At 55.0% G+C, this 15,070-nt stretch overlaps 1 protein-coding gene across 1 annotated transcript; it reads right to left on the bottom strand.

Annotated features, from left to right (window-relative positions):
* Positions 1–840: 840 nt before the first annotated feature.
* On the bottom strand, positions 841–13,578 carry CASP9 (caspase 9). The gene is made up of 9 exons (XM_080654756.1): positions 13,381–13,578; positions 10,872–11,238; positions 10,472–10,506; positions 9,428–9,604; positions 8,690–8,779; positions 8,460–8,607; positions 4,602–4,781; positions 3,890–3,999; positions 841–3,013 (listed from the first exon to the last, which is right to left on the bottom strand). Exons 1-9 carry the CDS (start codon positions 13,510–13,512, stop codon positions 2,921–2,923), a joined length of 1,332 nt encoding a protein of 443 aa, XP_080510882.1. The 5' UTR covers positions 13,513–13,578; the 3' UTR covers positions 841–2,920.
* Positions 13,579–15,070: the final 1,492 nt, after the last annotated feature.

Consider the following 15,070-nt stretch of genomic DNA (forward strand, 5'->3'; position numbering starts at 1 on the left):
CACTCGCCGGCTCCTTGCTCAGCCGGCTGCCGCTGGCACCGCTTTGCCAACGAGTGTCACCGACACCAGAGATTCCAGGCAAGTTTGTTGGAGAAAAGTGTAAAATCAAGAACAGAGTGGCTATTCACGGGTAGGGTTTGTTGTTGTGTTGTGTTGTGTTGTGTTGTGTTGTGTTGGGTAAATCGAGGGAAAGCTCGATTCCGTTTTGGCAGAGGGAAATAGGAGTCTGGCTTTTAAAGCGTCACCAGCATTTCAAAGGAGCCTGGCCCACGACCGGCTGGACAGAGGATGCTTAGAGGACTTTTCCCAGACACATGCCAGGATCTTTTCCCAGCCCGGCTGCTGCGTGAGTCACCGGGCAGCTGGTCCTGGCGGCACCCTGAGGGCCCAAAGCAGAGGCCAAGGGCAGCTGTCCTGAGTTTTTGTCCCAGCATCAGCTGTTCCCAGGGACAGACACAAGCACCACAGAGGAGGCCACAGCCGAAGGCATGGCCAGATGTCAGAGGGGATCAACGGGAAAGGAAAGCCTTTCGAGGCGGCGAGGCAGAGGTCCTGGGTTCACATACGCCTGTCACGGGTTCCAGGAGTGGCAGAACCAAGCAACCAGCTGTCCCCTGGTGGAGGCAGAGGCTGGTGAAACCTTGCAGCAGTCACAGCCCAGCGGCATGCCAGGTGTCACCCACAGGCGCTTGGGAGCACCAGCCCAGACAACCCAGACAGGTGTCAAGGTCAGGAGGTTGCCATGGAAAGGCAAGAGCCGGAACGTGACAGGAGGCAGGTGGCTGAGGGCAGTCACCTTTTCAACTAATGTTCACTGAACGACAGCAACACATGAGTCTTCAGCATTCACCACTTTATTTTTATTTTTACTTTAGAAGGTAATACATCCTCTTTACAAAAACATTAAAAGAATATACGAGTATATCAAGTAAAAAAATACGCCAAAAAAGGGGGAGGGGGGGAGTACGTCCCCCTTGTCTCGCATCTCCAATTCCATCCCCACCCCAGAGGTCATCATTGCTAACAGTGCCGTCTTCTGGACTTTGTTATGGCCACCTATACACATTGTCTTCTAACCAAAAACGGGATTTTACTCTTCATACTGCTCTGCAGCTTAGTTTTTTCACTTAACACAATACCACATTTACACGTGAGCACATATATTTATGGCATCCTTTTGAACAGCTACATAATATCCCATAGTGAGAATACAGTGAACGAAGCTTCCCCCTGCTTCCTGGTTCCCACCCCCACACGGCCGCCAGGGACATCCGGGACATGCATTCTTGCACACGGGTTGAGCATCTGCTACAGCCATCCAGCAGCATCTCTGGGTCATGGATGGCGTGTGAACATGTTTTCAGAGAAAGCTGCTAAACCGCCTCACAAAACAGGCTACAGCAGCGCTATGCACACAGCGGTGCCTGTTACCAAGTTCAGGGCTCTCGAACCCTTTACAAAACACATGGAGTCAAAAGCGTATCATTTGTAGGAGTTCTCACGCAGGCCGGTGGACAGCTGTGATAACTAGAACTCCTCGGGCGGGCCGAGCGCTGCTCCACCCCGGCCGCCTCTGGCTGACGGAGCAGCGCAGAGCCTGGAGGAGAAAGCCGGCCGGCGCACTGCCACGCGCGGCTCTTTGCTCTGCTGGGTTAACCTGCTTGTTCTCTTGCGTGTGCCCCCCAGGTGATGGAAAATAACTAACCACCAGAAGTTCCCAGCACATGGATAGGTCACAGAGGAAAAGAATAAAGTGACGACAACATGAATCACACCTGGGTGAGAGTCTTATTTGCAAACCATCCTCACATCCAAGGCTCTAAAAGCAAGAAAGAGGCCAGATCAGGATCATTAAAAAAAAAAACCTCAGGGTTGGGGCCTTCTCTGGGGTGGCCGATCCTGTCCCTGTCCCCAGCACGGCCGCCCTGCAGTGCAGGGTCCTCCGGCCAGGAAGGCACCTGGAGGCACAGGCTGGACTCGGAGGACCCGGGTGCGGCCAGGCCTCTCCGCTGGTTAACGGGGTTCCCCTGGACAAGCCACTTGACCTCCCTGAGCACGTGGTTCCCACCCCAGTCACCTCCTGGGATGGGGTGGGGGTGGGGTTCAAATGAAATGTTTTGAAAAAAACAAGTCTCCTTTAAAAGGAAGGACAAACGGTTGAAGCAAAACGAGGGGGCAAATAGGCACAAGAGAGTCCATATTCACCTGAGGTTTATTTTGTTAAGAATATTGCAATGCAGGAAAAATTAATAATTTTTAAGACTTCATTTAAGATTCACAGATGGCAGCTGTTCAGACCCCAGTAGTCCCAAACTCGCTGATCTAAGAGATGCTGGTTTGTTTGTAGCTAAAACATCCCCACAGTTCAGTGGTTCTCAAGTGGGGGCCCACCGGGGGACATCTGGCGGTGTCTGGAGGCATTTTTGGTTTCATTGTTCAGAGAGAGATGCGATTGGCAGTCGGGGCAAATGTCACCGCAGGCATCTCGTGGGTAGACGCCAGGGATGCTGCTAAACACCCTACAATGCACAGGACGGCACCCCACCCTCAGCAAAGGAGTACTGGCCCAAATGTCAGGGTGCTGAGGCTGAGAAGCCTGCTCTAGAGGAAATACAAGGATCAGACCCGGTCGCTAGCCAGGCAGCCAGCCCCGGGGTGGGGGGTCGGGGGTGGGGGGAGCCTCACGCCGTCCACGGTGTTCTTCTGCTCCTCTCCCTCCATCGTCGGTCACTTGTTTCCAACGTGGAAGCTGCTAAGAGCCTGTCTGCCACCAGCTGAGTAAGAGCAGACCCCCAACGGCCACAAAATCCTTCCACAGGGGACAGCCGTAGTTGAAGGAAAGCCCAGGCCTCAGTAGACACCGGGCGGGGAGCAGGAAGGTGAGGGGGTGAAAGGTCAGGCAGGGTCGGGGGCCCTGGCGTCATGAAGTTTTAAAGAAGAGTTTTTTCCGGAGGAAATTGAAACACCCAGGAATCTGTTTGTAAATCCCTTTCTCCGAAACAGCATTAGCGACCTGTGAGAACACGAGGGAGCTCTGTGAGTTCTCTCCACCCACCCAAGAATTCCTTCCGTGTCTGGAATCCCAGAGGGGTGGGGGAATGTCTCCTAAGGAAGCACTTTTAAATGGCTCAACTGCAGCCTCCTTGGGCGGCGGGGGGTGGTTAAAGAACAAGCACCTCAACCACAAATTCAAAAAAACTCAGAATTCAAAATTTCCAAATTCAAAACTTACCAAGTTCACCGGCCCATGGCACATGGGGCCCTGCACCTGGCTTTTCTTCTCCACTCTGCTCAGCAAAGCAGAGCCAGAGGCTACGCAGAAGACAGGAGGTCCCTGCCCAGACACCCCCTCTCACGGCACAGACGCCTGAGCAGAGCGGGCCACGTGCTCTGGGACCCTCAGAGGGAGCCACTGCTCTGAGTGGGACCTCACTCAGCGAGGCTGGGCCTATCAGGACATCCTCCCTGCTCTCTCGCTGGGGCCTCATCCTAAAGAGGAGTCATGATTCTGGGGGGTCAAGAGTATAGGACCAGGCAGTGGGGCAAAGGGTGCAGGGACGGCCCCGCGACCTGCCTTTGGGATGCCATGCTCTGTCCACTGAGCCAGCCAACCCCGGTGCTGAGGACCGGCTCCGTCGGGGGAGAGGGGAGCGGAAGGTGTCAGCCTGGGGACCTCAGAGAAGCCGAGGAGGATGTGGCCCTTGGCCTCAGGGGCCAATGTCACCACAGGTAGTAACATCTCGAGTTAGAGAAGTGAAAGCACTGTCGCGTGGCAAGCCAAGGTGTGGCCGCGGACGGGGTTTCGCATCTTTTACCTTTGGTCTGCGCGCTCCCCCACCACCCAGCCCTCCCAGCAGCCTCCCCCTTCTTCCCAGGAAGCGGGGCTCACCCGGAGCAGGAGGCTCTGCAGGTCTTCCAAGTGAGCCCACTGCTCCAAAATGCCATCCAGGGTCTCGATGTACCAGGAGCCGCTCTTGGTATCCCTCCAGGAGACAAAACCTTGGGAAGGAGAAAGGCCGGGCGTTGTTGGAGCCCCCCCACCCCCTGCATGCAGGCAGGGCCGCCCCCCGACTCTGACCCATTCACGCATGCAGCAGAGGCGGCCCACCTCTCGGCGCCCGGTCCCACTCCCGTCCCACTGCGATCTTATTTCATCCTCGCCACCGCCTCGTGATGCTGGCTCTGATTCCAGCTTTCCAACAAGGACACCAAGGCTCAGAGAAGTCAAGTGACTCCTCCGAGGGACCAGAAAGGAAGGACACTAACGCCTGCCCCACCTGCACGTGCCGGGCACTGCACTCAGCGACGTGCCAGTCACCTCAGGAATCCCCGTGACAAGTAGGATCATTATTCCCACTTTAAAGATGAGAAAACTGAGGCAAGGCCCGGATGCGGTGAGGCACACAAGCCCCAGGGCGCATTCCTCCATACATTTTATATCCTAGGCACCTCGCCTGCCTGGACCCGAGGCTCAGAGAGGTGAAGTAACTTGCTCAGGGGCCACACAGGTGGCAGGAGGGGAACCGAGACTCAGGCCCAGGTGTTTTCTTTCACAGCTGCTCCTGGGACAGATAGGGGGACCCCCTGGCGGATGCACTCACCTGGGAAGGTGGAGTAAGACACAAAGATGTCACTTGGTGTGGGCAAACTAGACACGGCATCCGGCTGGTCGTAGCTGCTGGGGTGGTCCTGGAACGGGAAGGCGTCTGGCTCGGGGTTCCCGCCAGGGGCCCTGTCCTCAGGGGAAGTGGAGACCACCTCAAACCCATGGTCTTTCTGCCCTGCAGGGAGCGAAACCAGACAGCACTCGTCCCTGAAACACACAGACCACAGCTCGGGCTCCATGCCACCTGTCCCAGCCCAAGGCCCGTTCCCTCTAGTGCGGGGTTCTCAAGCTGGGCTAACACGCATCGGAAACCGAAACAGACGCTTTACTTTGGTCTACGACAAGAGTTTTACACATTCATTAAGTAAAATTGGGGGCAGAGGGTGGAAAGATACAGAACTTTAAAAAACAGCTATAGAAAGTGACAAGGTAGGCACCCAAAGGGATTCAAAACAGGTGTCCAGAGGAAAACGTGTACCAAAGGGTCACAGCCAGACTGTTCACAACAGGCAAAGATGGAAACAGCGCACGTGTCCACCCACAGATGACGAGATGAAACGGGCAGAGACGGCGAATGGAAGAGTGCTCGGGCTCAGAAAGGAACGGAGCGCCGGTCCACAGCACAAGTGAATGAACCTGGGAGTGTGCTGAGTGAAGAAGCCAGACACGAGAGGCCTCGGGACACGACTCCATGTCCAGAGTAGGCCAATCCACAGAGAGGAAGGCAGGTCCGCTGTCGCCAGGGGCGGGGAGGAGGCGGGGAAGGGTACGGAGCTTCCTTTTGGGGTGATGAGAAAGTTCTGGAATTAGATGGTGGTGATGTGAATGTACTCCATGCCACTGGATTGTATACTTAATGGTTAAAATAGCCAATTGTATGTCATTAAAAAAACAAGTCACATTATTTCAGCCTTAAAAATGGGAAGGAGCCCTAGTTGGTTTGGCTCAGTGGGTAGAGCATCGGACTATGGACTGAAGGGTCCCAGGTTCAACTCCAGCCAAGGGCACATGCCTGGGTTGCGGGCTCAATCCCCAGTAGGGGGCGTGCAGGAGGCAGCCGGTCAGTGATTCCCTCTCATCATTGATGTTTCTATCTCTCTTTCCCTCTCCCTTCCTCTCTGAAATCAATAAAAATATATTTTTTTAAAAAATGGGAAGGAACTTCTGATACATGTTACAGCTTGGACGGGCCTTTGGGACATGCTGCAAGGGAAAACAAGCTGGTCACTGCAAGAAGGCAGCTGAAAGGGCTTCAGGAAAGGGAGGCAAAGGCGGAGTGGCCAGAGGGTCCCTGAGGGCGGGGTGTCTGGAGGAGGGGACTGGGACCCAGCCTCCGATGTGAGACGGGAGGACAGTCCTGGTGGGAAAAACGGCAGGCGGTTTGGGTGGCTCGACCTATGATGGGAAATAGCAAGGAGGGAGGGAGGTCACAGCTCACCCAGGAAGCTGGGGTCCCGTCTGCAGGAACAAAGATGAGACAGAGATGATTCTGGTAACCCCATAACAACAACTCCAACGTCTGCTGACCCCTCACCCCACACGGTAAAGCTCAGAAACTTGGTAATTTGCGTTCTCACAGCTCGTGGGCAGGGGCCGGGATTCTGCCTTCTATCCTCCTGCCTCTCAGCCCCCCTGCTGTCCTCCAGGGAGGCCCCCACGCCTGCAAAGGGGGCTTGAGGGGGTGGAAGCTGGACTGCAGCTTACTCAGGTCGCTGCACCTGGTTATTTTCTTGTTTGAGATTCTAGAATCTGAGACTGACCTGAGTGGACCAGGAGAGGGGACCTGAGATGTGAAGGCGGGACTGCGGCTGGGGCCACCGGGGCCGCCGGGTGCGGGGGTGGGGGGGCACTTCAGTGGACAGTGGGGGATGACTAAGAATGGCCTAAGGAGACAGAGGTGGGCAGAGGGACTGACTGTGACAAGAGGATCGAGAGGGGACTCTGGGGGGAAACGAGTGGGTCGGACAGGGGACGCTAGCCGTGTGTATTCACGTGTCATCCTCATTCTACAAATCTGATGCGAAAGCCTAGCTCCCGGGTTATGCACTGTATGCACAGCTCTGTTCTGAAGGAGCCTCGACCAAATTTCACTCACAGGTACTTGTATATGGTTCTATTTCAAATTCAGAACTCCCCGGGAGGCGGGACTAACGCCTTCCCCCTAAGCAAGGACATACAGTGGTGAGAGGAGCTGTCGGCTGTGCACCTGAAATCACAAGCACTGCAGCATCCTGCGCCTCCTCCAGCCTTCTCGGCAGGAGCTCTAACCGTACAGGCCGCTCAGCGTCCCCCACGGGCATCGCCACGCGGTGTCACCGGCACCATGCTACTTACTAACCCTCCACACCAAAGTTACCCACTTGGACACGGCTTCCGCCCTGGTGCCCGCACTGCCTCTCCGTGAAGAGTGTTAGAGGATTTTAAATGGTTTTACATTGCAACAACAGTGAACTCTAAAATAGCAACCAGAATCCAGGACAGACTTCCTGCTGCATGTCAACAGGACACCCTGCCAGACACGCTGAGAGATGGGAGACAAGTCTGTTTCCGTTCTCAGCTGACAGGCCGCCCCCATGAGGCCACAGCGGTAATCACAAGCTCTTGTGGGGACTCCACAGGGACCAGAACTCCAAAGGCAGCTAGCTGCATTCCAGCGAGTTGTTTTGGTTTGTTTTTTCATGGCGGGAGTCTACATTATTTCAGATTTCACTCGCAAATATTTTTATTCTATTTCAAGTTCAAATAATTAGAATCTACATGAGATGCAACCGAACTGTGAGCTTTGTGCCAGGCAAGGACCCAGCTGCAGGGCAGACAGGCCTGCCCCTGCCCTGGGAGAGCTGACCAGGGCATGAGGCTGTCTCAACACCTCAAGAAGGTGCTGTGACAGGGAAGGACAGGAGCGGCCGAGCACAAGAGCCAGCTAACCCTGAGGTTGGAGGAAGCAGGTGTTTAGGGGAGACTTCCTGGAGGCGGTGACAGTGAGTTTTAACCAGAAAGATGGATGGTCAAGAGTTGGCCAGGAGACCAGGCAGAGGATGGCACAAGGGAAGGCAGAGGAGCAAGCCAGAGCCTGTGGCATCCCGGGAAGGTTGAGCGGCGCTGGGCAGGCACAGCATGCCGGGCTTGGGGAGGCAAAGTGGCCGGGGCCGGATCACCAAGGGCCTTGTAGGCCCCACAGAGGACTCCAAAGATCCTCCGTGCTACTGAGAATGGGTGTTGGGGCGGGCACAGAGCTGGAAGACAGGCTAACTCTCCCAGAAGGCTGGCCTCCCTTTCTCGGGAGTAGCGGGAAGGAGATCTGGTTGAGGGAGCTCAGAATGACAACAAGGAAAATGAAGGAGTTTTTTCTTTTTGTTTTTAATCCTCACTCGAGGACATGTTTAGAAAAAGGAGAAGGGAGAGATAGACAGAGAGAGAAACATCAATGTGAGAGAGAAACATCGATCGGTTGCCTCCCGTGCATGCCCCGACCAGGGATTGAATCCGAAACCTACATACATGCCCTGACCGGGAATCAAACCCACAACCTTCCAATGTACAGGGTGACACTCCAACCCACTGAGCCACACCGGCCAGGGCTGAAGGAGTTTTTCTTTCTCCTCCACTTTGTTTATTTTTGTCAAGTCTCAGGCTGCAGGAACCTCTGCGTTGAGACCTCGAAAGGCTGGACAGAGCTGACACCTACTCTAGGCAGATGCAGGTGCTGCCACTCAAACAGCGACCATGTCTGGGGCCCTCTGCCCGCCTGGAGAGACCCCCTGGATATGGTGAGGGGCTGGGCGGAGCAGGAGGCAGGCGGCGGCTCCTTCCCCACCAGCTCCTTCCGCGGGGAGGCTGAGGGCCCGCTTACCTCCCCCGCAGGCCTGGATGAAGAACAGCTTGGGCTTCCCTCCCAGGCTGGGGCAGCCAGTCCCGTTGAAGATGTTCACGATTCTCTCCACGGACACCGAAGCTCCATCTGTGCCATAAACAGCCCCCGGGAACTGGAGGTGGCTGGCCTAGAAGACCAAGAACGCTGGTCACAAAGCCAAGAAGCCGGGGAGGACTCCCACAGCCGGCCCGGGAAGCTGAGGCCCCTACCTGGCAGCCGTGAGAGAGGATGACCACCACACAGCAGTCCAGGGCCCCGTGGTCCCGCCGCGCCAGCTCCACCAGAGCCTGGACCATTTGCTGCAGAGAGAAGGGTGCAGGTGAGTCAGACACCATCCGGGCCCCTGGGCAGAGCACCGTCCCTGCTCCCAGGGCCAACACGGAGTAATGACGTTCGTAGCCGTCACAGCAGCCACCATTCTTGGGGCAAAGGTGCTGTGCTGGGCACTGTTCTCTTCACCCTCACAGCGACCCTAGGACAGTGATCGGCAAACTGCGGCTCGCGAGCCACATGCGGCTCTTTGGCCCCTTGAGTGTGGCTCTTCCACAAAATACCACGGCCTGGGCGAGTCTATTTTGAAGAAGTGGCGTTAGAAGAAGTTGAAGTTTAAAAAATGTGGCTCTCCAAAGAAATTTCAATCGTTGTACTGTTGATATTTGGCTCTGTTGACCAATGAGTTTGCCGACCACTGCCCTAGGAGGTGAATCCTGTTCTTGCTGTCCAGACAATGAAACTGGGGCTTGGGAGTCACCCACAGGGACCGGGAGGACCAGTCCTCCACCCAGGGCTCTCTGAGTCTGAAGCTTAAACTGGAAACCACTGGGCAACATTGCCTCTCATGGTCCTACAGACCTAAGGGCTAGTCTTGGGGAGTCCCCTGCATTCAGGGTCCCTCGCAGGGAGTCCGCCCCGCCTCGCCCGCCTTTCTGCAAGGACAGGGGCCGTACCTTCGCAGTCAGATCGCTCTCCACCTCCACCGCGAAGTGCAGCAGGCGGAAGCGTCTCTGCAGCTTCTCGCAGTCCACGTGGGAGCCGGTGCGGGTGCTGAGGCCCGACTTAAGGCAGAAGTTCACGTTGTTGATAATGAGGCAGTGGCCACAGGGGTCTGCATTCAGGACGTACGCCTGCCAAGCACAGGGACCAACATAAACCGGGGTCTCACTGCACTCACCAGGCAGGAAGGCGGGAAGGCGGCCCCTGGGCTTCACTCGGGTGGTGGGCAGTCGGGAGCAGTGAGACAGAAAAGGGGTCTGTCCTGCCTCTGAAGGAGCAGCGGGGTCTACGCCCAGCATCGCAGGGCTCAGCAAACAGACTGCAAAGCAGACTTAGGGGAGCACTGGGTGTGATGTTCAAATAGCTCAAAGTGGGGGTGATCAGTTCTCACTACCGTGCTCAGGGGTGGGAGCTGCTAGCTTAGAAATCCAACACCACAGACACGCACCCCCAAAGGACCTTACAAACCATCCAGTGCAGGGGAGCACTGAGAATCTTGTGGGTGACTCTGTGGGCAGGCTCGTGCCCAGGCCCACCTCGGAGCATTGACACCACTTCCTCCCCAGGCTCAGCATTTCCCGTGTAATCCTCTCTCTCATCAGCCTGTTCATTGTGTTTATGGTACGTAACACTCTTTATTCTTATATATTTCTTCCTAGAAACATATACGGTATCCCAGCACAGAGGCCAGAGCTGGCATCCAGGAGTCACACAATAAATGCTGTGAATAAGCAAGTGAGTGACTCGGTCTGGGGTGGGTGCCACAGCCGATTCTGACCCCCTGATTTCACAGATGAGGAAACGGCAGTGTGGGCCAACCTGCTCCAGAAAGAGCTGAGCCAGAGTCAGGAAGCTGTAGGGACCTGGGACTGGGACCCTCTCTCCAGCTGGGCTGGGTTCCCTGAGCTCCCAACACAGCTGCAGGGAAGGGCCTGGGGAGTAAGGAGCAAGAGGGCCCAAAACCAATGCAACTGGCCCCAAATCATATGAATGCTCACCAAATCAGCGTTTCCCCTCCGTCTCCCATGAGCACCTGGAGAGAGAGACAAAGAGGGAAAACATGAATGTCAGGGTCCAACAGGGGAAGGGCAAGGGACTCTGGAGCTGAAGAATACAATGAATAAAATAAAATAAATGCAACAGAGAACATCAATCTCAGACTTGATCAAATAGAAGAAAGAATCTGTGAAGCAGAAGACGAGTCATTTGAAAGTACCCATTTAGAAAAGAACACATGCTTTTCAGAGGAGGGGCTCCCAAAATTAAATCTTCTGTAGACTTACCAGAATATTCCACCCATCCCCTATGAGTATTCAGAAAGGCAAAACCAAAATTAAATTCTGAATTTCAGCCTGCCCGGCTGTACCAGTGGTCACGCCCACCTCTCTCAGTACTCACGGATATCACTGAATCCTCCAGCACCAATGTCCACCGGCCTGGGCACGCCTGGTCTGAGAACCTGTGGATAGAGCTCCTCTGGCCCCAACACCACTGGAGTGAGTCTGCCTGGGGTCAGCTTCGACGGATCCTGCTTCACTACTCTTAGCTCCTCTGGTCTGACCACCACAGGCCTGAGGTCCGGGGGTCTGATGGCTTCCGGATCCCGCCTTGCTGTTTGGCTACTCGTTCTCAGCAATGAAGCCAGGCTATGCTGGCCTGTGTCCTCTAAGCAGGAGATGAACAGAGGAAGCGCCTGACTCCCTCGAGTCTCCAGATCTATGACCAGCTGCCTGGCCTGATCGCGCCGAGACCCAGAGCCTGCCCTCTGTTTGGAAAGAAACACATGGCACTATTTATTACTCACACACTTTCCTGTGACTCTCACCTTGTCCCCCTATTTCCCAGATAGCATAAATCTATAAACAATCAGCCATATGGGCAAAAAGTGAGCCTGCCTTTGCTTATCTATTCATTCAGTATTTTGGAGGCATCTACTATGTGCCCAGTGCTGTGCTAAGTGCTGAAAATACAGCAGGGAACAATCTCAGTCCTCAAGGAGCAAACATCGTGTGGGGACTGCACACAGATAAATCAATAATGACACAGCAAAGAGAGATGTGCCCCCAGACTGGGAGAGTACAGGGGCATCCAACTCAGTCCTCAATGGTCAGAGAGACTTCCAGCAGGGGATCTTAGCTGAGGCCCTAGAGCAGCGGTCACCAACCTTTCGGACCTCACGGACCACTGGTTGGCGACCACTGCCCTAGAGAATATTAGGATGTGAATAGCAGGATGTAATGATGGTAGCAGAGGCTGGAGTGATGTAGCCACAAGCCAAGGAATGCTGGCAGCCTCTCGAAGGAATGGATTCTCCCCTGAACCTCCAGAAGGAGGCAGCCCTGCTGACACCTTTATTTTAACCACTTAGGACTCACTTTGGATCCTTGACCGCCAGGAAGGTAAGAAAATAAATTATGTGTTGCCTTAAAAAAAGAGAAAAAAAGTTGGTTTGGGGAACAGTAGTGAGGGATGAGGCATTTGTGTGGTCATGCCAAGGAAGCTGTGAGAAGCCACTGAAACGTTTTAAGAAGGGAGTGACAGAATCAGATCTGCCTTTTAAAAAATTCATCCTGGAGGCAGGGAGGACAACGAAGGGAGTGAGCCACAGCCAGGTCTGGCCCCAACACCACTGGAGTGAGTCTGCCTGGGGTCGGGTGGTGGCAAAGATGGTGCAGCTGGAAGAGAGAAATGAGAGGACAGACCACAGAAATAAGGAAGGAGAATGGACAGGACCTGGCCATTGATTGGGTGGACGGTGAAGATTGAGAAATGGTTAAGGTTGACAGGTGTGGGGATGGAGAGGCAGGTCACTGGGACAGGGAGTGGGGTGGGAGCAAGAAGATACTGGTTATCTGCTGGTTGTCCTTTGAGACCCAGCACTGGGCAAGTTCCGCAGGATCCACAGGAATAAGACACCACCCTGTCCTCAAGTTCCTTCAGCAGCACTGTCCAAGGGAACATTTTGAGATGATGGAAATGTTCTTTGTCTGCGCTGTCCAATATGGCAGCTAAGAAAGTGCTTTTAAAGAGAACCTCCAATGTCTGTCATTATTCCCTCCATTACCTGCATAAGGCCGTTCATCTCCAAAACCCCTCACAAAACATAAACTTCATGCATGAGGGGCTGGCCAAGGAGGACAGGGCACAGCCAACTACAACTCGTGAGCCCCTATTCTGTGGCTGACACGCTACTGTTTCACACCCGTTATCTCATTTAGCCCTCAGGGCAGTACTAATGTCCCCATTTCACAGCCCAGGAAACTGGCTCAAAGAGGGTGACTTGCCACCAAAACTGGTTTGGCTCAGTGGATAGAGCGTCAGCCTGCGGACTGAAGGGTCCCAGGTTTGATTCCAGTCAAGGGCACCTAACTTGGTTGCGGGGGCACATCCCCAGTAGGAGGTGTGCAGGAGGCAGCTGATAGATGTTTCTCTCTCATTGATGTTTCTAGCTCTTTATCCCTCTTCCTTCCTCTCTGTAAAAAGTCAATAAAATATTTAAAAAAAAAAAAAAGAGGGTGACTTGCCCAAGGACAGGGTGCCAGGCAATCTGTCCCCCAAGTGGATGCTGTGGACCTCCATGCTAGAGGAGGGAAACAAACATGCCTCCTGCTGGCAAAAGCGCTGCAGCAGCAACAGTGCAGCTGATGTGCAGGCGCGCCCTCAAAGTGTCTGGGACTGTTCGATTCGGCTGGGCAATGCTCGCTGCCGTGAAGAAAAACCAGGTTCCCCACAACGGTTTCCTAAAGGGGGTAGGGTACTGGTTGGCACGGAGGGGGGATCTCGGCCATTAAGTTACGTTGTGGCTCCAGCAACCCTCTCCGCGCGGCCTCGCAGTCCCCTTCAGTGACTGAAGTCCGCGCCCGGCAAGGGAAGTGGGGGTCGCGGGCTGGGAAGGGGCGGGACGCACCTGGATGTCCTCGATCATGTCGGGCTTGAAGAGCTCGCAGGTCAGCAGAGCGTCCCAAAGGTTGGCCACCTGCAGCTCCCGGACCAGCTGCACCCGGCACCGCCGCAGAACCTGCCGGTCAGCTTCGTCCATGGCGAGCCGACAGCTAGGACCCCAGCCGCCTCCGTCAGCTTCCGGCCTCGGCCACCGCGCCCCGCCCCCTCCCCAGGACCCGCCCCCGAGTCTCCCTCACCCCCAAGGTCCCGCCCCCAGGCCCGGCCCCCTCCAGGCTCCGCCTCCGATCCCTGCCCCGCCCCGGGATACACCCCCGCGCCAACGCCCCGCCCCAAGCACGCACGCGCGGCGCTTCAGCTGGCCCCTGGCCAACATTCAAGACCCCTCGCTTTTACAGAGGCCGGGTGGGTCACGCTGCTAGTCACTGCTGTGCCTGGAGCCACGGTCTGTCCTTAGAGGCCCCTCCTCTGCCCCCCTTAAAACCATAAATCTGCCGCCCCCCTGCCCGTTTCTCATCGTTCACTGCTCCAAACTCGCGTCTCATCCAACCAGGCCCACCTTACATGGTCTCCCCTTCCCTTCTCTTCCCTTCCCATCTTTCCACCCTCCCACAAAGGAAAAACACGGATCGAAATCTACTCTTTTGAACTCCCAGTTTGCACCGCTCATTTCCACATTTGAAAAGCAATTGCTCCAGTTTATTGAGTCCCAGCCACTTTACATTACATTACCTCATCTATCCCTGACTACGGTACTACCAGGGAAGTACTTGCTCCCACTTTACCTATGTGGACGCTGGGGCTCGAGGAAGTGACGTCACCGGTCACAATCACAGAGGTAGTGAGTGGCAGAGGCGGGAAAGATTTACACTGGAACCTGACTCCAAGTCCACACTCTTAGAATGTATACTCTTTTTTTTTTTTTTTAATATATTTTATTGATTTTTAACAGAGAGGAAGAGAGAGGGATAGAGAGCTAGAAACATCGATGAGAGAGAGACATCGATCAGCTGCCTCCTGCACGCCCCCCACTGGGGATGTGCCCGCAACCCAGGTACATGCCCTTGACCGGAATCGAACCCGGGACCCTTGAGTCCGCAGGCCGACGCTCTATCCACTGAGCCAAACCGGTTTCGGTAGAATGTATACTCTTGAGCAGCAAAACCTCAGCCCCATTCATTCATTTATTCCACAAATATTTATTGCAATCCTGTCTGTGTCAAGGTTTATGCAAGCTCCAAGAAAAAAAACACCCACATACAAACAAAAGCCCTGACATTAGGAGCTTATATTCCAGTGAGAGAAAACAAATCCTATATAATAAAAGGCTAATATGCAAATAGACCAAATGGCTGAACAATAGAACAACTGGTCGCTATGATGTACGCTGACCACCAGGGGGCGCATGCAGAACATGGCGGGCATTGGCCATGGTGGGGGGGTGGGAGGGAGATGGTGGAGCAAGTGAGTAGGGGCGCCAGACCAAGGCAGGGCACTGGTCGCTGTCATCAGGGCAAGCCTCTGGTGGTTACTGAAAATTCTTTGCTGCCTTGCGTGCCACAGTCCCACCCTGCACTCGCACCTGCTGCCAGTGCCAGCCCCGTTCGCAATTGCTCCGTGACGTCAGCGCGTGGGAGCAGCAGCGGGAGCAGGGCTGCCAGCAGACGAGGGGGGGGGGGTGGGGGGGGTTACAGCGG

The sequence above is a fragment of the Plecotus auritus genome, assembly GCF_963455305.1.
Source record: "Plecotus auritus genome assembly, chromosome: 2".
Classification (NCBI taxonomy): Eukaryota; Metazoa; Chordata; class Mammalia; order Chiroptera; family Vespertilionidae; genus Plecotus; species Plecotus auritus.

Coding starts and splice junctions, on each gene's coding strand:
- CASP9 (XM_080654756.1), bottom strand. CDS start 13,512: ATGGACGAAGCTGACCGGCAGGTTCTGCGGCGGTGCCGGGTGCAGCTG. Junction 10,507..10,871: donor TGGAGGATTCAGTGATATCC/GTGAGTACTGAG, acceptor CTCTCTCTCCAG/GTGCTCATGGGAGACGGAGG. Junction 4,000..4,601: donor GTCTTACTCCACCTTCCCAG/GTGAGTGCATCC, acceptor CTCCTTCCCAAG/GTTTTGTCTCCTGGAGGGAT.